The sequence below is a fragment of the Hyperolius riggenbachi genome, chromosome 5, assembly GCF_040937935.1.
Source record: "Hyperolius riggenbachi isolate aHypRig1 chromosome 5, aHypRig1.pri, whole genome shotgun sequence".
Taxonomy (NCBI): Eukaryota; Metazoa; Chordata; class Amphibia; order Anura; family Hyperoliidae; genus Hyperolius; species Hyperolius riggenbachi.
This window is the reverse complement of record NC_090650.1, coordinates 222582717-222608615: the sequence shown is the minus strand read 5'-3', so window position 1 is coordinate 222608615 and position 25899 is coordinate 222582717. Positions and strand designations below refer to the sequence as shown.

Sequence of the window (25899 nt, the reverse complement as noted above, 5' to 3'; positions counted from 1 at the left end):
GGTTCTTCTGGCAAGGCTATCCCAATACTACCCATCTACATGATTTAGAAGTTGTAATGTTGAGAGCGATATTCTTCACTTTTGATGGTCATTCCCAAAAGCTAAGTCAGTTCTATAGCAGGGTGTATCACATGACCTACAACCTTTTTCAAACAGATAAATAGACAGACCAGCATGGGAAAAGTCAGGTCCTGACCCAGACTGATGGTGCATCCTCCAAATTTTGCATCAGGCGGCAGATAGTCTAAAGCCGGCCCTGGTTATGAGATGTTAATGAAGAGGACTAATGCAGCAATTTGTTAATCTTGTTTTATTGATTGCCATGACTTAGCATCTTGGCTATGACAATAACTTTACCTTTGCTGGTAACAGAGACCAACGGTGGGTTCAATTGTTGGTCTGGGTCTCCTTTTGACACGCTGCTGGGAGAGTCAACTTCAGTTTCGTCTTCTGCAGTTGAAGGCAGATGATCTTCCCCATCTATATCAGTTTTACTGCTTTCATCCATCTTTTTCCTGTTAGAGCACATGACATTACATGAACCTGAAGCAAAAGTAAGAGAAACATTTGGATACTTACACCAGTAGCGGGAAGCCTTTGGTTAGTCCATAGGCTTCCTGGATCCTCCTGGGGCTCAAGGTTACAGCACTGGGCCCCTCTAAACATAGGCAAATGAAGAAAAGTAGAAAGCTGGCACTGCTGCAGGTGTTCAATTTATTGCTATAACATCATTAGGTGCAGATGTGCAATTGTACAACATCAAAACAATTTGCAATTGGTGGAGCACATACCCTGTGAGAAGAGGCGTGGGTGGTGGTGGGTGCTGGGTACTGGATGCCTGATGGCCGTTTCGCGCTAAACAGCGCTTCTACGGAGGCTACAACCATGCGGGCAATGGCTTCTGGTTATATATCATCCAGAGCCGGCATGTGGCGTCACTTCCGGTGGTAGCGCCGCTCATACTTCTGCAACGTGTGCGCGTACGTATTCTCACAGGGTATGTGCTCCACCAATTGCAAATTGTTTTGATGTTGTACAATTGCACATCTGCACCTTATGATGTTATAGCAATAAATTGAACACCTGCAGCAGTGCCAGCTTTCTACTTTTCTTCATTTGCCTGTTATCAGAACTACAAGCTTGAGCACGCTAAAGAGAGTGCTAAGAAGAGGTACACCTGAGGTCCTCATGTATCTACTGCAAGTCCTAGTGTTGAGTGGTGTGTGCTTGCCGCTGTAGTGCCAACCTCCTGCTTTCTTCTGCTTGTACATAACCCCTCTAAACATTCTCAGCAAGAGCATGTCAAATATGTTTCTCCCACTGCGTATAAGCTCATCTGTTCTGGCCAGGCATGGGTGTGGTCTGCTTATGTCCAGTAGAACAAAGCCTCTTGCTCACAACATATTTTCTCTGTCTATTAGTACTTAATTCTACTGGGCATGAGTGGACCTTACTCAAACATGCTTCCCCCCAGGGCCAGATTTACCATAAGGCACTGTAGGCATGTGCCTACAGGCGCCTGATGATGGAAAGGCAGCTCACTCCCCTGTGTATCTATCTCCCTCTCTCCATCCCTAGAGATGAGTGTAAATGAGAGGTTACTCAACAGACTCTCAGCTTTCCACTGATCAGATATCCCTTAAACTGGGGACACTTCTCTAGCTACCTAATACTTTGGGTCACCACTAGCTACTTAATACTGAGGGTAACGCTGGCTACATAACACTAAAAGGCACCTGTAGCTTCCTATGCGGGGCAGGGGAAGTGAGGGAAAAGTGACACCTGGGCCAGCCAGCACACTTGTGGTGCAGTTCGGCAGCGGTTTGTAGGTTCATGGAGGGCAAAGTCTAAGGTGCCAGGAAATCTGTGACTATAGGCTCCTGTGATTTCAATCCGGGCCTGCTTCCCCCTATATATTTCCTGCTGTGTAGTGGTCCACCCTTGCACCCCAAAACAGTTCCCTGGTGTCACTTGGCCCCCCTCTCCCTTCCCTATACAGTTCCCTGGTGTCTTGTGCTTTCCCCCTTCCTCCTCCATATGGCTTTCCTGGTGATACAAGGTTTCACCCCCAATATAACTTCCCTGGTGGTCTAGAGGGGGCCAAACATAATGCAAAGTGGGTAAACAACTTGAGGGCTAACAACTTTGTTGGCCCTGCAAGCCAGATTTAGGCCAGAATTTAACATGTATGATCTAGAGTGAATATAGCATGTGTACAGCCCCCTGATGTCCCATAAAGATCTGGCATGGCTGATCTATAGTGATGTCTGATGCCCAAGGGACTCCAGAGTGCATTGTGTTCCCCCCTAACCCTGCCCGCCGGAAGCTGCCCCCTTGTGCAAAGCGGCGCAGTGCAATTCTGATCCAAGCATGCGCAAGTTTCGAACTGCACATGCATAGTGAAAGAAAGCACCCATGGATGAGCACGTTTGCTGTGCACATGCAGTTTGGAACTTGTGCCTGTGCAGTTCTGAATTGCGTGGTGCCGCTTGGGAGAATGACCGTAAAAGTATTAGATAGAGATCCCAGATTATTGGAACAGGAGCAGCATCGCACAAAGAGCAGCATCTGGACACTCAGAATAAGGTCATGTAGCCCACCATGGGCTCCGTGCTACTGCGCAGGCGCAAGCCCAGTGGCGTAGCAATATGGGGTGCAGAGGTTGCGACTGTATCGTGGCCCTTGGGCCAGAGAGGCCCCGAGAGGCTCTCCCTCAAACGCAGCATTAAAGCTAATGGGAACCGGGATTAGAAAAAAAATGTCAGATACTCACCTAAGGAGAGGGAGGCACTGGGTCCCATAGAGCACTCCCTCTCCTCTCCTGGTCCCCACTGTTCCGCTGGCTCCCCCGTAGCGGTATTCGACCGTTTCGGTCAAATACCGCTGGCTCCCGGTCGAAGGGAGGCTTCGGAGATGCTTCAGGAGCCCGAGTGCTCCCGAAGATGGGCGCTCTACATTGCGCATGCGCGCGCATGCGCCCTCTATGACGCGTTCGCGTGTGCGCCGCCAGTCTTCGGGAGGACTCGGCTCCCGAAGTCCCCTCGGCGTGGGACGAGAACAGAGGAGCCAGCGCAGCACCGGCGCCACCGGGAGAGGAGAGGGATGGCTCATTAGGACCGAGCCTTCCCTCTCCTTAGGTGGGTATCTGCCTTTTTGTTTTTTAAATCCCGGGTTACATTAGCTTTAACTCTCCATTGCTGGTAATAATCACTTCTATAGATGCTTGGAATAGTAGTAATCATTTACAAGCTGTTCCCCATCCCCTTCTTGCATCTTTGACACTGTGGTTGCCCTTGGCAGGTTTAGGTGCGTCGTATCAATTGTTATGTATAGAGTGCTTGCTGCATCTGTGCTCGTTCACAGACTTACCGGTAAGCATACTGGCAAAACTTCCAGAGGGTCCAGGCATTCACTGGTGGTCTTGAGGATTAGCCACTGGAGGATCTAGATGCTTCCCTCTACCGAGGGAAGTATCTGACTTTTTTTTACTAAAAGTCACAAGTTTGCATTAACACCAGTGGTCTCTGTACTGTTGGGGATATTTTGCACTAGCAGCGTTTTGCAATACGGGTCTGATTTCACAAAACTCTAGGTACTTTCAAGCTGGTGGAAACAGCACAGGGATGTTTCCATAGTGCACTGCATTTTCCGTATGATTGGCCTACTATACAAAGTATAGATGCACAGGAAAAATTGCATAGCAAACACACTGCTATGCAATTTTTCCGCGATTAGGTGATTCAAAATATTTCCCTGGCCTTTTTTTTCTCCTATTAAAAATTGCAAACACATCGCAACTGCAATGTACACCAAACAGACTGCAGCTAAATTGCAGTGCAATTGCTGCTGTAAAGCGTACCTTGGGAATTTTACACCCAGTGCTAATTATTTACAGACACCCCCCCTACCCCCCATTTTTTTATGGGAGGGTTGACGGTTTGGGGCACCAAGCATGTTGCTGCAAATTGTGAGGGATTTTTGGGGAGTTGTCAGGATGTGAATGTAGCTAACCATTTTGAAACTCTGTACTCTTTACAGTGCTTCAGAAGAAGTCAGTGCTATATAAATACACAATAATAATATGGTAGGACATTAGACTATGATTATGGTACGATTAGATTGTGAGCTCCTCTGAGGACAGAGGACATACGGAAGAGGGGATGCATAGGAGGGGGGATAAAGAGGTAGAGGTACAAGACAAAGAGCCTGGTGGAAGAGGAGAAATGGCAGGAAGGTCTCTCATCAGGACTGCAGACATCACTAGTGCTGTTTGGCAGGGATATGCTGTTAAAGAAGCCACTGAAATCTAAGAGGAGGAAAGGGATAAGGGGAAGGTGGGAAGGGGAGCTGGGAAAAGAGATAAAATTACCAGCAATCAAGGTAATCTAAATTGCCTGGAGCTTGCTTCTCTGCTCACTACAGAAGTCAGCTGTCAGCACCTGTATCACTGGATCACTGTATCACTGGCTTCTGCAACAGCAGACTGTGCTGCATCATTGATTAATTACTCTGATCAGGATAAATAATCAAGAGTCCAGGGCACTCTGGCATTACAGCAACCAGTGCACATGGCCACTAATGACAGGCAACTTCTAAAGCACTAAACACATCCTGCCACCTCTTCCTCCTAATGTCCCAGCTACAGCACAGCAATCATTCTCTCTACTTACCCTGCTGCTCTGCACATTCACTCACTGCAGGCTGTGTGTAGAGAGCAAGTAACACATTGCCCACGGGACAGGAAGAAGGAGAGGTGCTACATCTAGTGCAGGAAGCAGTACAGTCCTATGCACTGCCTGCTGCTATTTTCCCAAATGTTGCCTGAACTATAAAAAAAAGATCCCAGGTGGAGGAACACAGTGGCTGAGGACCACAGTGGCACCCCTAGCAATGGCTGCACCTGGTGCAGTGAACACCTGTAGCCTTGTGTTAGGCATGCCACTGGTGCTCTCTTCTATTAATTTTCTTCCTACTGAACTTCATTGTTTCACAAGCGAAAGCAAGCATCCACAACAACAAAATCGCAAGGGGCTTCCACAAACCAGAACACAGCAGATTACTGTAATCGGAATCAATACCAGAGGAGATTCTCAGATCACCGGGACCTACATTAACTACTGCTACCCTTGGAAAAAGACAAGGCAGAAAGTGAAAGAAGAGGAAACAAAGAGAGGTAAGCGATCAGTGCTACTAACTAGACTGAGACCCCATAAACCTCCTCTTCCTAGCAGCACTTTTTGAAAATGTGACATCCCTCACAAACAAAATGCATGAGCTCCAACTGGATATCTCCAGAGTCATGGCTGATCGAACACCTGATTCTGGCAAGAAAACAGGTGGAGAACAATGTGTCTATATCAATAATGCTTGGTGAACTAATGTAACCATAATCAACAAGTCTTGTTCTCCAGACGTGGAATATCTCATGCTAAGATGTCAACCATTTTACCTACCCAGAGAGCATACAGTTATTATTATAGCAGTGTACATTCCACCTCAGGCTAATATATATATTTTTTTTTTACAGTTAATTTTTATTGGTTTTTTTTAAAAAGTTTACATAACAAAAAAAAAAAAGAAAAGTAGACAGTGCAGGTACCATCTCCTCCACAGTAGGAGGTTTGGTAACATAACCTGTGCATATGTGTGTTAGGTGACAATGCAGTAATATAGTCAGGCATCAAGGATCATAGTAATACATTCCTGGTAAATCAGTGTGAATATAATTATCCAGTGGCGGAGGGATCAGATCGCACTGAGAAAGAGAAGTGAAGAAGGGATCTTGATTGAGGATTTTCCACTGGTGCTTGGCCTATAGTGAAAAAGAGAGGAAAGAGGAGGGAAAAGAAGAGAAGCTTGCCCGCTCGCCCCCAGCCCACCATCCACCCCACCGCTGTCTATTTCAGTGTCCTTTTAGTCGACAATAGGAATGAATTTGTCATTCGTAGGGTCTAGGATCCTGCTTTCCCATATACCCCAGATTGAATTGAATTTTTTTGGGCTTTTCCTGTTTAAGTAAGTAGTTCTATACAGTGGCAGGGCAGTATTAATTGATTTGGCCCAGGTACCCACAGTTGGGACAGAGGCCTTTTTCCAGAATTTCAAAATCTCCTTCCTTGCTTAAAAGCACAGTATTTTGAGAGCAATAGTTGCTTGTGTTTCGAGACATTAACCGTTTCCAATTTGCCAAGGAGTAATAGGCCTATATCCAAAGGGAGGGTTGTCTCCAACAGAGTGTTAATTATTGAGAGTGTGTTTTCCCAGAAAGGAATAATTTCCGGGCAGGACCAGAATATATGTATAAAGTCCCCTTTGTGTATAACACATCTCCAGCATCTATCCGAGTGGGTGGAGTTCATTCTATTCAGTCGTGAAGGGGTAAGGTATATCCTATGAAGGAATTTTGTTTGGATTAGGTGGTCGTTCGCAGATATCACTGTTGAGGGGAATTCTTCCAGAATTATAACCCATTCCTTATCGCTAAGGGAGGGGATATCCGTCTTCCATTTACGATAGCATTTTTCTAGTCTATAGTTATTAGTATTTAACAATACTGAGTAGATAGCGGAGAGGGTCCTAGGGAGATTTTTAGTCAGTAGAAGTGCCTCTAACTTATCTGTTTGCAGATCGGGTGGCTGAGAGCCAAATTGAGACCTGTAAGCGTGGTGAAGTTGTAAGTATCTGAACAAGTATTTGTTTGGGAGGTCGCATTGGGTCTTGAGTGTGTTGAAGGTATGGATGGATTTTTCATGTTGTATGTGGGAAATATTTTTTATTCCGTACCTTGCCCATAGGATTGGATCGGGAATTGTGGTAAAGTGTTGAAGGGAGGGGTTGCCCCACAGAGGTGTGAAGGGAGAAATAGTACCTGGGACTATGAAGGAGGCCCTGGCAGTTTTCCAAGCCTTCCATGTAGTAGTCATAGGAAGCGTGGTTTGGGGGTTGGCTTTAGGGCCCCTGTATGGTAAATTTGTGAGCTGTTCGAAGGAGCCCAGTATTGCCGCCTCTGCATTCACCGCTCAGTTCGTATTTTCTTGCGCGAACCACCATCTTATGGTAACGAGAAGGGAGGCCCAGTAATATTTTTGGAGGTGTGGTAAGGCCACCCCCCCCCCCCCCCCCTGGATTTAAGGAGCTGTAGTACGTCCAGTGCTATTCTGGGTTGTTTGCCTGCCCAGATGAAGGTAAGAATGGTTTTATCAATTTTCTTAAAGAGAGCAGCAGGGAGCCAGACAGGGCATTGGCGAAAGAGGTATGTAAACTTGGGTAGGAAAATCATTTTGAGCAGGTTGATCCTACCTATCAGAGAAAGCGGGAGTTTATTCCATATTGCGCACCTGGTTTCAAGTTGCCGTATGACCGGGTCTATATTAAGGTTCTGATATGAGGTAAGATGACTGGTCACTTGGATTCAGTGGCGGCTCCAGCTTCAGATTTTTGGGGGGCTCAATAGGGGCTCAATGGCTGGCAGGTGGGGCTCATGCCGAAAAATGGGCGTGGTCATAAGTGGGGCCAAATATACATGACCTTAGCAGTGCTGTAAAAGCTCTGCCAGGAAAGTTTAAACACTGCCATAGTGTTTCCCCACAAAATACATGTAAATCTGACAGCATTTCACCAAAAGTACATGTAATATGGCAGAGGTTCCTTCAAAATACAGATAATATGGCAGGGGTTCCCCCAAAATAGACATAATCTGGCAGCAGCGGTTCCCCAAACATACATATAATCTGGCAGCTGTTCCCCAAAATACTTAATCTGGCAGCAGCGGTCCATGTGATCTAAGTAAAAAAAATCAAAATTTGAATTTCAGGACCAGGAGCGTGTCACATCATGTACGCAAACAGATAAATACTCATATACTGTACATTGCCTCTGCTGCGGAGCTCCACACTAGTGTACAGCCGGCCGGGTTTGCCCTGGTGGGTCAGCTGATGTCAGTGTCATGATTCAAGTTGAATCATGACACTGACATCATGGGCAGTTGGGCACCTGACCCACCAGGGCACACCCAGTTGCTATACACTAGTGTGGAGCTCTGCAGCATAAACTGCATAAGAGGCAATGCAATGTATAGGAGACTAGGAGTATTTATCTGTTTGAGTATATGATGTGAAACTGACTCTCCTCCTGGTTTGGAATTCATGGTTTTTGTTTTTTTACTTACTGTAGATGATCAACCATATGTAAAAATCTGTCAACCCAGCCCATGACCCCATGGTACGCACTTCCAGTCGCTCCTGCTTATTGTTCTCCTCCTCATCTTCGGTTGTGTGTCTGACAGTCTGGCTGCACTGACTCTGCAGTGCAGTGCAACTAAGTAGTGCAAGTGCCGGTGCGAGCAACAGGCGCCAGAGTGAAAGCGGCAAGCCTCTGAAGCTGGGCGGGCCATGGCGAGACTGAGCAGCGCGCACAGTGCGTGCGTGTGACGAATGTCATCACGTCACACAAATTTAAACTGCCACGGCAGTTTCCTTGCGGCTCTGGAGGTCGGGAACCGTTTGGACTGGGGGAAGAACACATCCTAGAGGCCCACACAAATTTTTCGATCATGTTTCAAAGGAGTAGGGCACAAGAAGCATCAGAAAGCAGACGGGTTGAGTGGGGACGACAATGCTTTAGTATGCCTTCCCATTCTAGCACCGCAAACCTCCTAGCTGTGCTCCCTTACTAGCATGACCATGGCTGCACTTCGCAGGATGGCTTATGCCTGCTCAGTAGCATGGAGCCAACAAAAGCCGTGCCTCTTTGGCTCCAAGCCAGTGTGCAGCCAAGTTCTGTCTACAAGTCCCTGCGCTGGATTGGTTAGGGAGAAGTCTCTGGATTCTCCACAGTCTTCCTGTGAATGGTTAGGAGGAAGGATCTGGATTCTCCACAGGCTTCCCTATTACCCAGGTAATTACCCAATTGGGTATTTTTTTTCCTCACAGGTTCCCACAAGTCTCTGTGTCCCGCACTGCAGTTCCGCTGTCTCCCCATTTTTCTGTAAACCTGTCTGTAGTGGCCGCTGACCCTGTGCATGTAAGGGTGTGCACACACGCCACTCATGCTCCTGAGATCGTTCTCTACTCTAGTGGGAACAGAGCCTGTCTTTAAAGGAAACCTTAAGTTGATTTAAAAAAAAAAGTTTCACATACCTGGGGCTTCTGTCAGCCCCCTGCAGCTGCCCTGTACCCGTGCCATCACGGAGTGACCCTCCGGTCCCCCGCCGTTGCTAAGTTTCTTTATTGCTGGCTTACAAGGCGATGTCCAACCAATGCACCTGCGCGGCCCCGCACACATCCTAGGCCATGCACATCTTTGTTGCTGCGCAAGCGTCTTGTACAGCGCTTGCGGGAGACGCACCTGGTGATGGGAGCATGAACAAGGATGCACACAGCCAGGGCCGCACAGGCACAGTTAACATCGACTTGCAAGCCAGCGAAAAAGAAACTGTTGTGGTGAGGGTCCGGAGCATTGTTCTGTGACGGCGCATGGCACGGGAAGGCTGCAGAGGGCAGACAGAAGCCCCAGGTAAGTGAAACTCTTTCTTTATAAATCAATTTCAGGTTTCCTTTAACTGCTATTACAAAACATGATGTTATGGCATTAGAATTATGTTTGAGCACACTTGTGGTGCTTTTGAAGGATGTGCCCCTCACCCATAGTGCAGCCACATTGTCCATGTGCATTGTTCCCTTCCCCAGCAATAACCTGGTCCTGGCAGCCTGCTGATGACTTTCCCTTCTCCATTCTCTTTGTGTCTCTGGCATCCTCGCCCTGCTTGGAAGGATGTCAATCAGGTGCAGCCAGATCCCCTCACTCAAAACTGCTGCAACAGTTCCTTTCATTGCGAGGGGCGGAGCTAAGGATGGAGGCGGAGTTTAACACGGCAGCCAGCCAATAGAGAAAGAGAAGCCCTATTGTAAGCAGGCAGACCAGAATAACTGGGGGCGGGGCTAAAATCCCGTGGTCGCGGCGGTGCACCAACAAGCTGCGTCCCTGTTGTTAGAGGAGGCAGCGGCCCGGGGGGAAATCTCCACCTCTTGTCTCAGAGCAGTGCACGCCTGCTTGCGTCTGTTTACCAGGGGTTTTGTCTGCCGGGCCATCCCTCCTCCTTCCTAAATCCTAACTCAGGACTCGAGGTGGCCGCTGGGGGGGCTTTAAGAGGGGCTGACAACATCACAGCTGGGGCTGAAGCCTGGGTAAGCCCCAGTGTGGCGCCGCCACTGCTTGGATTCCCAGGTATTTGAATTGGTTCACTACTGACAGTGGAGAATTTAGTCTAGGGGGTGAATTGGGCTTAGCATCCATTTGGAACAATAGTGATTTATCCCAATTAATTTTAATACCTGACATGTCCCCAAATTCCTCGAATAGATGAAGAGCTGCATCCAGCGAGGAGAAGGGGTCATTTAAATAAAGAAGTACGTCGTCTGCGTATAGGGATATTTTTTCGTGTAGGTTGCCAATCTGAAGTCCCCGTACCAAGTTGCATTGTCTAATTTTAGCTGCAATGGGCTCCATGGCCAATGCAAACAGGCTTGGTGACAGAGGGCAGCCCTGTCTGGTACCTCTCTGCAAACAGAAAAATTGTGAAATTGTGTTTCCCGTTTTAATTTTGGCTTTAGGGGACTTGTAGAGTAGTTGAATCCACTTGATAAAGTTGTTACCGAGTCCAAATTTACGTAGCACCGCTCACAAGTATTCCCACTCAACTGAGTCAAATGCTTTTTCAGCGTCTAACGACGCTATTACCCTCTGGCCCGCGTTAGAATGAGAGGCGACAATATTGGTCAGCAGTCTGCGAATGTTAATATCCGTGCCCTTACCAGGCATAAAGCCCGATTGGTCATGGTGTATCAGCTTGAGAATATATGTGTTTAGTCTGGTGGCTAGAATTTTGGCCAGTATTTTCGCGTCCGTGTTTAGGAGGGAGATTGGTCTGTAAGAAGAGCATTCATTGGGATCTCTCCCCGGTTTGGGTATCACTATTATTAGGTCTTCTGCCATAGAGGGCGGCAGGGAGTTCCTATCAAAGGATTGTTGGAGAGTAGTTTTTAATTTAGGGGCTATTAGGTTGGAGTATTGCTTATAAAATTCTATGGGGAATCCGTCAAGACCTGGAGTTTTGCCTGTCTGCATACTAGCGATAGCGTCTATAATTTCATTGAGGGCGACTAGAGCTTCAAGTGCCTCAGCGTCCTCTACTGGCAGTGTAGGGAGCTCTATTGCTTCCAGGTAGCTTTCTAAGGCTGCAGCAGATTTTTGGAGGCGGCTAGAGTATAATTTAGAATAAAACTGGAGAAAGGTATTGTTAATTTCTTCCGGGTCAGTGATATTGCTGTGGGAATCAGAAGATATTTGCGAAATTATAGTAATATTACGGAAGTCTTTAGAAAGCCAGGCCAGCATTTTCCCGGCTCGGTCTCCATGTTCAAATACTTTTTGTTTTAGGTCAAGTAGGCTCTTTTTGGTAGCATCTATTCTGTAAAGTTCTAGGTTTTGTAATGCTGTTTGCCATTTCTTATATGTATTAGTGTCTTTGGTGTTAATAAACTCCGCCTCCAGGTCTGAGGTGATTTTTTCCCTCCATTGTATTGAAGCATACACCTGCTCTCTAGCGAGTTTTATAGCTCCAGCATAATGTCCCCTCAGTACTGCCTTGTTAGCGTCCCATACCATTTGAGGGGAAGCAGATCCCTTGTTTTCCTCCCAGTACTGTCTTATACGTCTCTTAGTGATGTCATCTATTGTAGGGTCTGCTATCCAGTGCGGAGATAGTCTCCATACTTTGTCCCCTCGTTTTATACCCCCTTGAAACACCACCTCTAGGGGTGCGTGGTCAGAAATACCTCTGGGCAGGAAAGAAGAGGCTTGAACCAGGGGGAGCATTTCGTTTGAAGCTAGGGCTAAATCAATCCTAGAAAGGGTGCCATAGGAGGTTGAGTGACAGGAATAAGCTTTAGTAGTGGGGTGCTTCCGTCTCCAGACATCTGATAAGTTGTATGCATCCAGCCAATGTTTCAGTGCTAATGTATCTTTGCTAGAGGGCTTAAGTTTGTCTATGAGGGGATCATGGGTGAGGTTAAGGTCGCCACATATAATGAGTTTTTGAGATGGCATTTGTGCTGTGATGGTGATTATTTTATCAAGAATAGAGATATCTGCGGAGGGTGGTAAATAAACGTTCACCATTGTTAATTGTTCTTGGTTGACAGTGGCGTTTAAGATAATATACCTACCACCAGGATCTAGTTTGATTTCGTGTAGCTGGAAAGGCAGGGTTTTGCTAATGAGTATTGAGACTCCTCTGGAGTAGGAGGAATATGTGGCGTGATATGCGTGTGCTACCCAGGGCTTTTTAAGCGCTAGTATTTTTCCTCCTGTAAGATGTGTTTCTTGCAAGAAACATATGTGGGGTGAGTGTTGTTTTAGAAAGTTAGCTACCAATGTTCTTTTTATTTTGGATCCTAGGCCCCGTACACTTTAAGATAATAGTTTGATTGTGGACATTTATATGATATAGGTTAATGAGTGAGTATGGGTAGTAGCATCTAATGTTACCATCTGGGTAAGGCAGGGGGGGGGGGGGGGGTCCAGGCAGGGGGCAGGCAGGGCATGAAAGAAGGTAAGAGAAGAAAAGAGACAGAGCAAAGTACATAAAACGTACAAGAATATATCCCAACAAACCCCCACCCTACAGGGAGAGGGGGAAGTGAGGGGGGTAGTTGGGGGGGGGGGGGGTCATAGGTCACTTCTAATTCCACATAGTAATGGGATGTGTCTTTTGCGTAATCCACAGGCAGGTTGAATGGTTAAGATAGAGCAGTATATAATACCCAAAGTATCTAGTTGTATACACAGTATATAGAGTTATATCTTCCTGGCCGATTCCTGTGCAGGTGTCTGGGAGAGAGGAAGCTGACCCCGCACAGAAATGGGCATGGACAACCACATACTTATACCTCACGCTCTAAACATACCTTCACATGATACACTTTGTACATCTATGGGATTAAAGAGGGAACTGTATGTAGAGGGTGTAACCATAGCTTTCCCCGATCACACTGCAGGGACCCCCGGTACAGTATTTCTATAAACATATAGGGATTGTGCATCCAGGAGGGTGGGGAAAGGGGAGACTTCAAAGTTGTAGAGCAGGGAGGCAGCCATCTGGTGAGTATTTAATATATGCATTTTTCCCTATGAGGTGGGGAACTGGTGATTTGCAGTATATAACCGTTTTTGCTGTTATCGGGCTGGTACCTAGTACACATAATATGGATACATATACATAGTGGATATAGGCGGGTTGACTCGGCCTACAGTCAAATCCCGTGGCGGAGCCTTAACTATTTATGTAGTAGCAGTTTAACAGTAAAGTAGAGGCAGCACCCAGGGAGAGACAGAAGGCACCAGTTCTTCCAGGATCAAAGCAGGAAATTCAACACTACTGTTGTACAGTCCCGCTCCTCGGAGGGACAGATAGTAAGAGAGTCGGCAAGCTAGTAGAGGCAAGTCATTTTTAGATCAAGCGTGAGCTCCGCGCTGGGTCATATCCACTGAGTTGCTTTGTAGTATCACTGAGAACTACATTTGGTGCTATAGCCCCATCTAGTGGAAGATGGCAGGTATAGTGTTGTTTAGTGTAGACCTTAATCTCGGACAACAGAGCTTAGCAGAAGCATATCAGTGCGGGCCGTATCATAAAAAACCGACCATCCTGTGGACAATGCCCCAGCACGGAGCGCCGCTCACTGCGTATATTAAACCTGTGGGGAAGGGGTATAGAGCTCCCTGTGCAATTTATGGTCGAATACCATGAGATTGGTGCCTGTAAAAGTGGTTTTGGGGGGTTAATAGTATTGTGGGAAGAGAGGGGGGGGGGGAATAGGAAGAGGGGTATCGGGTAATTACAGTGCTCGTATTAATATACAATTAGTATTAGCAAATAAAGTTCATAACGGATAGGTAGAGCTCATGGGCATATATACCCAACGTCTTAATAATAACTGGTGCGTGAAACTCAGTTCTATGCGTCTGAAACTGCATAGGTAGTTAGTTAAAAAAGCATTGAACCATAGGAAACTTAATAACCGTAAAAGATAACAGTTAACAATCTAGCCCCGCTTAGAGCGTGTGTCCGAGTATTAACTCTGTGATCCCGGCTGAAGTAGTCTCCTAGGTGAGAAGAGGACATTGGCGCTTAAAGGGATACTTAAGTCAAAAATAAAAAATGATTTTTACTCACCTGGGGCATCCCTCAGCCCCCTGAAGCTGTATGGTGCCCTCGCAGCCTCGCTCCGATCCTCCTGTCCCCGCCAGCGGCTACTTCCGGGTTTGGCGACAGCCGCTGACAGGCTGGGAACGTGAGTGATTCTGCGTTCCCAGCCGCTATATCACCCTCTATGCAGCAAAAGCGTATATGTTATACGCTATAGCAACATAGAGGATGATATAGCGGCTGGGAACGCGGAGAATCACTCGCATTCCCAGCCTGTCAGCGGCTGTCGCCGAACCCGGAAGTAGCCGCCGGCAGGGACAGGTGGATCGGAGCGAGGCTGCGAGGGCACCATACAGTTTCAGGGGGCTAAGGGATGCCCCAGGTGAGTAAAAATCATTTTTTATTTTTGACTTAAGTATCCCTTTAAGTTCAAAAGGAGAAATTAATGGCGCAAAGATGTAACAGGGAGTGTTCCCTTCTGTCCGTTAATGTACCGCTGAGCGCCAAATGTCACGTGGTCAGCAGGGGATAGTTGCTATTAGTTCAGTACTTTCGCCATGGGGGAGTAGCCCGTAGAAATAAAACGTGTTTGTAATGACCGTGGAGTAAAAGGAAAAATACTGCCTCACTCAAATGTTGCAGAAAGCGATCATGTCTAAACTTAGGATCATAGCAGGTGTCGGTCATTTTATCAGTTCCTGCTTGAGTAAGGCAGGTATTCATGTTCCATGACCGTAGTGTATTTAGGTGTACTCAAGTGATCCAGTGCAGCGAGGGCTTCCCCAGGCGCAAGACCAGCAAGCTAGTATGAGGTGACATATCGAGAAGGCTGTGTTAAGCACAGCGGCGGTGGATTCCCCTTAAAATTAACTGAAGTTCCACACGTAATGTGCGCCATAACATAAGGAGACACGTCAACAGCAAGGGATTAAGGCCCAAAAGGGAAAACAGAGTGTTCCATAGTGTTGCCACGGTAAGCGTGACTACATTAGCGGGCTGGGTTAGCCAATAAACGAATAAAGTTACTTATCTGGTTGCTGTACAGGTAGGGTCTTTAACCAAGAGGAGACCCCTTCTGGGGTTTCAAAAAAGATGGTGGATTCCCCGTCCTGGACTTGCAGTTTCGCGGGAAACAGCATGGCATATTGGATTTGGCGTTCCCTCAGCTTTAGCTTTACTCCTTGGAAGTTTTTTCTGAGTTTTTGCGTCTCCGTCATGTAATCTGGAAATAACATCAGGCGTGCATTGCCTAACTTGAGATCTGGTACTTTCCTGGCTGCAGCAAGCACTTCGTCCCGGTCTCTGTAGTTGAGCATGCGGAAGATTAGCGGCCTTGGATATGCCCCGGGAGGGTTTTTACGTGCCGGGATTCTGTGCGCTCTCTCGACGGCAAACTGAGAGGAAAATTTGGCCTCTGGCAGGAGCTCCTTGAGCAGGTCTTCTATGTAGGCTGGGATGTCCTGGCTCTCCTCTCTCTCTGGTAGCCCCAGCAGGCGCAGGTTGTTTCGCCGATTTCTATTTTCAGCGTCGTTTGCGCGGGCTTCGAGCTGGGTGACTCGCTTGTTAATATTAGGGACGTCCGCATCGTGTCTCCTGATGGCGTCTTCTGCATCCCATGTACGACGTTCTAGATCTTTGGTGCGGTCTCTGATTTCTGCTAGGTCTTGACGTAGGAGACTGAATTTGGCTTCTATACGGTCCATCTTAGTAGTCAGGACAGTTTGGCAAGACTTAATTGCCTCCATGAGCTCGGCCGAGCTTGGTGAGGGGAGGACAGCCTCCTCGTGGTCTGCCGCCATGTTGTCTATATGCTCTGGCTTGTTGCTGTTTGTAGCCTTGAAGCTGAAGGCTGTCGCAGGCTGATTAATAGTCAGGGGAGCGTTTTCCGACTTGTCCTTTTTCCCTTTGCCTTCCATCTCTTCGTAGGGAGAGTAGCGCCGAGAGAGTTTTTGAGGACGAGCTGGGCCCGGGGAGTATGAGCGGGGTGGTGAGGCCTCGTCGCTTTCCTCGGCCGATGCCGTAAGAGGGTTACACCAGTCCTCCAGGGTGGATCAGGAGTTCCACGGTAGCAATTTGGGCGATTTGTTGTTAGCAAGCCGATGGCTATGGATTAGAAGAGCTGGGTAGCGGAGCTCAGAAAAGAGACGTCCACTCAGCTCGCCATCTTGGCCACGCCCCCACCTCAGGCTAATATTAAGTCAGCGCTTAAACAATTGTTTGATGTCCTCAGTAAGCAACAGGACTTGCACTGATGCAATTGTTATCATTGCTGGGGATTTTAACCAAGCAAATCATAAGAATGTATATCCCAGATTTTATCAACATGTGGATTGTAATACCTGGTAGACACCATGCAATTTCCCCTCAGATAGACGAGTTAAATTGATTATTTTCGACACGTCCGATCTGATTTCCCATTGTTTTTCTGATCAATTTTGTATAGCAGTAATTGAAAAATCGATCAGAAAAATGATCAGAAATCAGATTAGACCTGTCAGAAATAAACGATTCGACCTGTCTATCTGATGGGAAGTTTTGTGGTGTGTACCAGGCATAAAACACCTTAGCCCATGTCTTTACAAACATAAAGGTGCCTATAAGGTCACCCCACATCCCCCACTGGGACAGTCTGACCCTGTCTCTCTTTGTTTCTTAATCCAGCACACAAAGCCATTATCAACACCGCTTCAGATTTACTTTAAGCATATGGACTTGGATAATAATAATAATTCCCTTTTTTGTATATCGTTTTCCTCCTGTCGGACTCAAAGCGATTGCGAGGCGGCCACTAGAGCGCACTCAGTAGGCAGTAGCAGTGTTAGGGAGTCTTGTCCAAAGAACTCCTAACTGAATAAGTGGTGGCTTATTGAATAGGAAGAGCCAAGATTTGAACCCAGGACTTATACATCAGAGGCAGAGCCCTTAACCATTACACTATCCAGCCACTATATACAGTATAATATATTCTTTCATCAAACAGATCAGGACACATGTACTTTCTTTGTTATGTCATATATTCTTTACGTGTGGATACCGTCACAGTCTACAAAAGAAATACTGTTTACCTAAATGAGAAACCATGGATGAATGGCAAATTAATCAGGAAAAGAAACAAAGCCTTTAAATTAGGAGAAACTTCAGCTTATTGTGCAGACAAATATAGCCTAAAAAGGCATCTAATATGCAAAACTTATATACAAACAAAGGATTGAGGAGGACTTTGACAAAGACACAAACTCAAGGCGGAAGTGACAAGGCATTCAACTAGTCACGGATTACAGAAAGAAAAATGGCACAGAATACACACTGGCCAATAACAATCCAAGCCTAGCAGAGGAACTTAAAGTACAACTGTAGTGAGAGGTACATGGAGGCTGCCATGTGTATTTCCTTTTCAGCAATACCAGTTACCTGGCTAACGTGCTGATCCTCTGCCTATAATACTTTTAGCCATAGACCCTGAGCAAGCATATGCAGGTCAGGTGTTTCTGACATTATTGTCAGATCTCACAAGATTAGATGCATGCTTGTTTCTGTCATGATTCAGACACTACTGATGCTAAATAGACCAGCAGGGCTGCCAGATAACTGGTATTGCTTAAAAGAAAATAAATATGTCAGCCTCCATACACCACTCACTACAGTTGCCCTTCATCAACTTATTTGCTAGATTTGACTAAGGCCTGGTTCACACTGGCCACATTTACATTGGTCCATTTGAATGGATCCGCCGTTCGGTCCATTTCACCACACTGAATGCAAGTTTGGGTCTTCAGCATTTTCTTTTGGGGGGGTTCAACGGATGCGTTGTATTACTCGAGCGGAATGGAGGGTCAAAGATAAAAAACTGATACCTTTAAAAAATGTTTTTGCACGGATCAGTTTTCCATCTGTGCCATTGTGAACCAGGCCTAATGCATCCATCAGCCTTCAGCCAACTTTGTGCTCACTACAGATGCACAACCTTTAGTCCTTCACATACATGAGGTTTGACAGGAACTCATGAATATCAAACACCACGAACGTTGCAGGTCCTGATCAGTGGCCTATCTAGGGAAGATGGTACCTATGGCAAGCACCGAAACTGCACCCCTTTTGGGAATGGGGGTGGAGTGGCGTGTGTGGCAGGGTTGCCAACCTAATTTCATTTTTTTTTCTGAACAAAAAGTAAAAAAAAACAACAACCTGGACACACAATATTTTTACAGGCAAATGGACCATTGTTGGTGACAATTGGGAGAGAAAGGGTGCAGGAACTCAGGTGATAATCACTTGCTGGTTACGGGCATCTGTGATAGCAGACTGACAGTATGAATAGTCTATACACGCCCCATAGCTGTGCGGAGTAGGGGTGCACTTTTTTTAATTGTAATTTTTGGTGTGAGAAATAAAGTTAATTTTAAATGTTATAATGTGTGTAAATTGCCTTGAAAAATACATGTAGATGTAGTTTTACTATTTGGCCACAAGATGGCCACATTGAGTTTTTTTTCCTATGTCCTCCTCACTTCCCGGAAGCATAAAGGAGGACAGAAAACTTTTTTTTTTAGAAAGACCGCGGCCTCTGATAAGAGACCGTCGGTTTTTCTGCTGGGAACTTAGATCAGTTAATGGGAACCATGTTCCCGTTCACTGATCTCAGGGCTACCGGAGAACGGCACTGGGGCAAGGCGAAGCGCGATGGAGCGCGCTGAAGCGTGGCACTGCAGCAGAGCAGCCGCCTGAATCTTCCTAAAATAATTAAGACTGTGTACTAATTGTTTAATTGAAAAGTAATTTCGTTGTATTACATATTGACAATAAAGTGCATCACAATTGTGATTGTGATCATGTTTCTCAGTGGAAAACAGCCCTCAGGTGTTTGTATGAGACTGTACATAAACTGTACATACATTTCAGCCTTGCTGCAGGAGTGACAAGCTGCACAGGGCAAAGAGGCTTTGCTAATTTTCAACACCTGGACTAATCTAGTGGTAGGGAAACTATGAAATTCATATCTGCTTGTGGAGTGCTTATGTGTACATTAAAACAAAGTAATCAAGCTAAAACAGTATCAGCCAAACTAAAAGCATGAAGTTTTTCCTCAACAAAAGTGAAATTACTCGTTAAGGAGACGTGTAGAGAAACAAATATACAAAGTCTGTAACAGCAGGAACCAGAATTTGTAGGTGGCTGAACTAGAACCTGTCATTGACTAATCTGATTTGGGAGCTACCAATTAGGGCCCAGTTCCACGAGAGCAAAATCCAGCCCGAATCTTCAGCGATTTCTCACAGGCGAGTAGGACAGGGAAACGCTGCCTATTGCTCCCCGTCAGGATCACACTATGGTGTGATTCTGGACGGCATGCTGCACACCAAAACCGCTAGCAGATCTGCAAAACGCTAGAGGTTTTTGAAGCAGATTTTCAGAGCGATTCTAGGCATGTTTAGAGAGGTTTTCCAAACATGCCTAACGTTTTTTGGAGCATTTTTGTGTAGCAGATTACAAATATTGTTACAGTGAAGCTGTTACTGAACAGCTAATGTAACAAAAACGCCTGGAAAACCGCTCTGATCTAGCGTTTTTCAGAGCAGTTTGAGCTTTTCCTATACTTTACATTGAGGCAGAAACACATCTGCAAACCGCAAAAGTGCTGCAGGACCCACATTTGCGGTTTGCTAAAAACCTCAAACTGCTGGTGTGCACCATACCACTGAAATACATTAGACAAACGTTTTCACAGGCGGAAGCGGTTTGCGGAACGCTTCTAAAACCGATCGGTGTGCACCAGGCCTTCCTGCAGCACGAACCCAGATACATTTTAGCTTTGGCATACTTCAATAAATGTGTCATTGAGAAGAGGCCATGAAACAGTACAAACTTAAAAAGCATAAGAAAAAGACACCGAGAGCCCAATATGGTGTAGTATGCTCAGGACAATAGTGGATAATGTAATGTGAGAAGGTTATACTCACAAACAAGGGTTACCGCTGAGGCAACCACTGTGAATGCAGGTGAGGAGATTAGACCTGTCCTCACTCAGGGTTAAGAAGTCGCTCTCCGTAGATAGAAGAAAGGTAGGGGTGGGTCCCCCTTCCACCAAGGGTGGACACTATAATGACTTTGATGAACAGAGGCGCCAGCAGAATAAAAACAACAATTAAAAGTTTTAAAATATGCTGGGGAGGCAGTGGTGGACTTACCTCCGAAAGCAGACTAGACTACTTGTCTGACATAAATAAACACTTTATTAGTACCCCAATAGATGCAACGCGTTTCGCAGGACCAAGCCCGCTTCATCAGGCAATAAAACAGGGGACAAAACAGTAGCTCTCAGGTAGCACATATAGCGCCTTTGTCGAAGGCGCTATTTTAAAACTTTTTTTAAACAGCATATTTTAAAACTTTTAATTGTTGTTTTTATTCTGCTGGCGCCTCTGTTCATCAAAGTCAAACTTAAAAAGCAGATTTAACATAAGATAAAAGTGTGGGATAGCTAAAAAAAAGTCATTTTTAGGAGGAGGAGGATAGACACAACTGATTAGCTCATTAGTTTATTTTCACCTCGGATGTCCTTTAAACAAAACAATACCAGTTGCCTGGCAGTCCTGCTGATATTACTGTCTTGAGTAATGTCTGAATCACACACCTGAAACAAGAATATGACTAATCCAGTTAGACTTCAGTCAGAAACATCTGATCTGCATGCTTGTTCAGGGTCTATGGTAACAGGTATTAGAGGCAGAGGATGAGCAGGACAGCCAGGAAACTGGTACTGTTTAAAAGGAAATAAATATGTCAGCTCCCGATCCCTCTCACTTCAAGTGTGCATTAATTATTTGGTCATCTCTGGTAAGGCGCATATTATGATAATGTGTGTTTTTTAAAAGTGTCACAAAATACGATAACACGGCCATATATCGCATATTGTTAGGATGATTACAGAAGGTACATTTGAGAAAAAAATATACACATTGTTTTGTTTTAAACATAAACAAGTTTGTTATTTGTAAAACTGCTTATACAGCTGTCTATACATGGAAAGATATAACATATTTTTCGGACTATAAGACGCTCCTGACCATAAGACGCACCTAGGTTTAGTGGGCAAATACCAGGGGGAAAAAAATACTAAATCTGGTACATCAATGGTGAAGCAGCATCTTGTGAATTATGCCCCTTTGTACCTCATGCCCCCCTTCTACCTCGTGTATCCCTGTGTCCTCCTCTGTCCTTGTGTCTATGCCCTCTTGCGTCCCCCTGTATCCTTCTTTGCATGGGCACAGTACAAGGAGTCCCCGACATTGCGGCGGGTTGTAAGTTGTCTTGACCAGGACCACACCCCTAAATGCATTGAAGCAACTGCCATGTGATTGGTTGATTAGATAACTGCATTAATGAGAAATTGAACAGATGTTCCTAATAATCCTTTAGGTGAGTGTATATATGTATATACAGTATATATATATATATTTATTATTTGCACTCAACTGCTAAAGAGACACGCTTACACATATTCCCCATTTATGTCCACATGAACCCTGTTCTCACATACAGTTTCAGTCATTTTAATTTGAATTTAAATGGAAAGAGAACTGACACACACAAAATCCGCAATTTATTGGCACTGTACCGCGATTGCTCCAAAATCGCCTCAAAACTGCTGCAGGTAATGCATTTACAATTGGCGCTAATAGAAAAACACCCACGACCAGCGCCAATTGCGGCAGAGAGAACACTGCCATAGGATAACAAAGCACTAGCACTTTAAAAAGCCCTAGAGCTTTAGCGATTAGCAGAAATCGCCCGCTAATTGTTTAGGTGTAAATGGGTCATTAACGAGTGTTTATGGGGTAACGCTCTGCATGCACAGCGTTGGGATACTGTAGTCCGCTGGATCGCATTGCACTGGGTGGACTCTGAACACTGTATAGACTTACTATCGCAGTGCGCTTTCTGCAGTGGAAGAAGGAGGGGAGACAGAGTATGTATGACAGCTGCATAGCTTTGTACTATGCAAGCAATTTGATTGACTGTTTACTAGATTTGTGCTGAAGTCTAATAGCATAGACAAGGTGGTAGACTCGGTAGCTACTACCAAATCACTCTTTGATCAATTATTTGCCATATTGCAATTTACTGTTAGCAATTGATAGATTGCAAGTGTAAGGCTCGGTTCCCACTTGAGCCGGACCACGTGTGGCCAGCGGGAGTGGACAGTGTAGTGTCCGCTCTGATAGTCTGGCTATAGATCAGGGCAGATGCATTACCCCCATAGGCTTTTTGGGGGGAACGCATCTGCCTTTCCTGGGATTATCGCTGACTGCAACAGATCTCATGGATCCGTTGCAGAGTGACAAGTGTGAACGGCTCCTTTTTATAAAATATGGCTCGTTGACTGTCAGTTCAGCAATGAGTGAAGATTAGAACAGACAAAAATGTCCATTCTCAGCTCAAGGGGGAAAACGGCCTAAAAGATTTACCATGGACTGGAATGTTACTGGTCAGAGGTAAAGTAGAGGAAATCTACATTTCTGTACATTACACTGTTCTTTTACATAGATGTACCTGTGTCCTTTTCCTCTTACATTGTATGCATATTAGTTATCATCTTTAAGGCCACTGTGAACATGCTCTCTGCTGCAATATAGAGACTTTAGTTTGCTTAAAAAAAAATACAGGCACTCCCACCACAGTCGAAGTTTTTATAAGTGTGAGTGGTGGAAAAAAAAAGATGCTTCAGCATTCAGCATTATTCCTATAAAGCTTCTGGCAATAGACATACCTGGATGAAGAGCCCGAGTCTATGAAGTCAGAGGACTGGACACTCTGCTGCTCTCACCCGAGTCAGTCCACTGCTGTTTGTTGCCAAGTGTTTGTATTCAGTTCTTTCTGTTCTCCCCGTTGGCTTTAGCTTGCTGTCATGGCAACACTGGTAATCTGATATTGGTTCAGTTTCAGGCTGCAAACATGGCTTACTTGCTAGCTCCAGGATAACGGCTGCAGCACACGTTCATTCAGTTTAGCAGCCAGTAAATAAAGTGTGTGAAAGTGTTCTGTTTGATCTCCCATGTATTATTTATTGAAATTTAGCCGCGCTGTTAAGCGACATAGGCGGTCATGTTCTTTGACAACTATTTCCCGGCAGGATACAAAGCTTTACAGTTGCCATGAGACAAGGCAGGAGAATAGTACACAGAAACGGGTTGTTTGCCTGTATCCCAGCAATGGGCTGCTTTTCACAGCTAGAGCAAATCTCTGTGGCTGCCATTGCCTGAAAATTTCCCAACAATGGAAATACAAATCGACTAGGACAAGGTGTCTGTGCACAATGATATTTATACAGTGTTTATTTAAAATCCTTTTTTGGAATTCCTAGCATAACTGCAATGGCATACATACTGGTTAAGGGCTCTGCCTCTGACACAGGAGACCTGGGTTCGAATCTCGGCTCTGCCTGTTCAGTAAGCCAGCACCTATTCAGTAAGGAGTTCATTGGGCAAGACTCCCTAACACTGCTACTGCCTACTGAGTGCGCTCTAGTGGCTGCCTCGCAAGCGATTTGAGTCCGACAGGAGAAAGGCGCTATACAAATACTGCCATTATTATTACTGCCATTATACAAAGGACAACAAAAATACACACAAAGCAATCTAGCACTACTTCAGCAAACATTACCAGCAGGGCCGTTTTTAGGCATAGGAAAACCAGGCATGGTGTAACAACTACTTGAGGGGGCACCAAGGAGCTACTCTTAGCAGACTGTGCTTTATGCAATTCTTATACACAACTGCTAGTTCCATTCAGGGCTGCTTCACACCAAGAGCGCTTCTGAGCATTTTACAAAATGCTAGAGTTTTGAAAAGTGCTTGGCTAATGTCTTTCATTGAGCTAGTTCACAAAAGAGCGATGTATTTTTTTTCCCAAATCGCTTTAAAAATCACTGAACAGAGCATTTTCCACAATTTTTCCCCCAAAGCTGTTCACTTTCAGAACAAAGTTTACAAGAACTACAAAATCACTATAACCAAATGCTCCAAAATCTCTAGCCACATGCTTAGAATCCAGGGCCGGATTTGTACTTTTTACCGCCCTAGGCCCACTGTCACCAGCCGTCCCCCTCCAACCATATCAATACACAAATGCAAAACACAACAACCCCCCTCTTATATCCCACCATTTAGCACTGGGTCCCTCTCTGATCGAATAGGTTACTTTATTGTGCAAGCGTGGCTGAGGACAAGTATGTCCACACTGGGAATGTGTAAGCGAGTTTGGTGCATGCCCAGTAGAACTAAGGCACGTAGCTGTTTTCCTCCATGCATTTCATTTTACTGGGCATGTGCGGACCTTATTTGCACATGCCCAGTACAGATACGGTCACGCTTGTGTACTGAAGATACCTACTCGTCCAGAGAGGGATACAGCACTAGAATAGTGGGGTATAGGGAGATATGGCTCTAGAGAATGTCCAGAGGCTCCCCACTACTAAGGGGAGTTTACAGGGAAGATGTCTGCCAGGGTAGGGTAAGAATAAATGGTCTAGCCAGGGCAGGGTCAGTGTCTCCATAGGGGCAAACTGCAAACATCCCCCAGCATGCCCCCCTCTATAGAGACACTTTAGCTTTCAGCATGTCCCCTCCTCTATAGAGGTACCACAACTCCCAGCATGCCCCTACCCCTCCATAAAGGCATTACAGTTCTCATCATATGCCTCCCCTCCACATAGGCACCACAGCTCCCAGCATGCAACTCCCCTTCCAGAGGCACCACAGTTCCTAGCATGCCTCTCCGTCTCCCTATAGTATTGGGTTGTTCCCCGGGCCCCAGAGCTGGCTGACAGGCCTCCTCCAATATGAAAAGTGGTCCGCCGGGGGAGATTAGGGGGTTACACCAGTCAGCCCTAGGGGACAACCCAATACTACATGGAGGAGGAGCATGCTTGGAACTGCAGTACCTCTATTGGGGACGAAGCACAGTGGTGCCTCTATGGAGTGGAGGGTAAAGCATGATGGGAGCAGTGGTACCTCTGGAGAGGAGAAGCATGCTGGGAGCAAGGGTACTTCTACGGGGGGGGGGGGGGGGGGCATGCCGGGAGTAGTGGTGCCTTTATGGAGTGGGGGAAGCATGCTGGAAGCAGTGGTGCCTCTGGAGTGGGGGAGGCATGCTGGGAGCAGTGGTGCCTCTGGAGTGGGGGAGGCATGCTGGGGGCAGTGGTGCCTCTATGGAGTAAGGGGAGCATGCTGGGAGCTGTGGAGTGGGGGAGCATGCTGGGAGCAGTGGTGCCTCTATGGAGTGGGGGGGGGAGCATGCTGGGAGGTGTGGTGCCTTTGTGGAGTGTGGGGGGCTTTCTGGGAGCAGTAATGCCTCTATGGAGTGGGGGCATACTGGAATCACTGGTGCCTCTATGGAGTGGGGGGCATGCTGGGAGCAGTGGTGCCTCTATGGAGTGGGGGGGGGAGCATGCTGGGAGGTGTGGTGCCTTTGTGGAGTGTGGGGGGCTTTCTGGGAGCAGTAATGCCTCTATGGAGTGGGGGCATACTGGAATCACTGGTGCCTCTATGGAGTGGGGGGCATGCTGGGAGCAGTGGTGCCTCTATGGAATGGGGGGCATGCTGGGAGCAGTGGGGCCTCTATGGAGTGGGGGGCATGCTGGGAGCAGTGGGGCCTCTGTGGAGTGGGGGGCATGCTGGGAGCAGTGGGGCCTCTGT

At 46.2% G+C, this 25899-nt stretch overlaps 2 protein-coding genes across 4 annotated transcripts in view; one reads left to right on the top strand and one right to left on the bottom strand.

The window, feature by feature from the left end:
• The window catches only part of LOC137518608 (dynein axonemal heavy chain 5-like), a 553928-nt gene that overhangs the window by 519521 nt on the left and 8508 nt on the right, over nt 1-25899 (bottom strand). For 2 of the 3 annotated variants that reach the window (XM_068236692.1, XM_068236695.1), the window contains exon 2: nt 358-515. In XM_068236692.1, the coding sequence (XP_068092793.1) occupies nt 358-515 (158 nt within the window). Of the gene's footprint in view, nt 1-357; nt 516-22973; nt 23078-25899 lie in introns of those variants that run through there. The other variant, XM_068236693.1, reaches the window with a different exon arrangement.
• Nucleotides 13388-25899, top strand: part of NFX1 (nuclear transcription factor, X-box binding 1) — a 188055-nt gene continuing 175543 nt past the window's right edge. The window contains exon 1 of the mRNA XM_068236697.1: nt 13388-13496. The gene's annotated coding sequence lies outside the window, so the exon portion shown is untranslated. The remainder of the gene's footprint in view (nt 13497-25899) is intronic.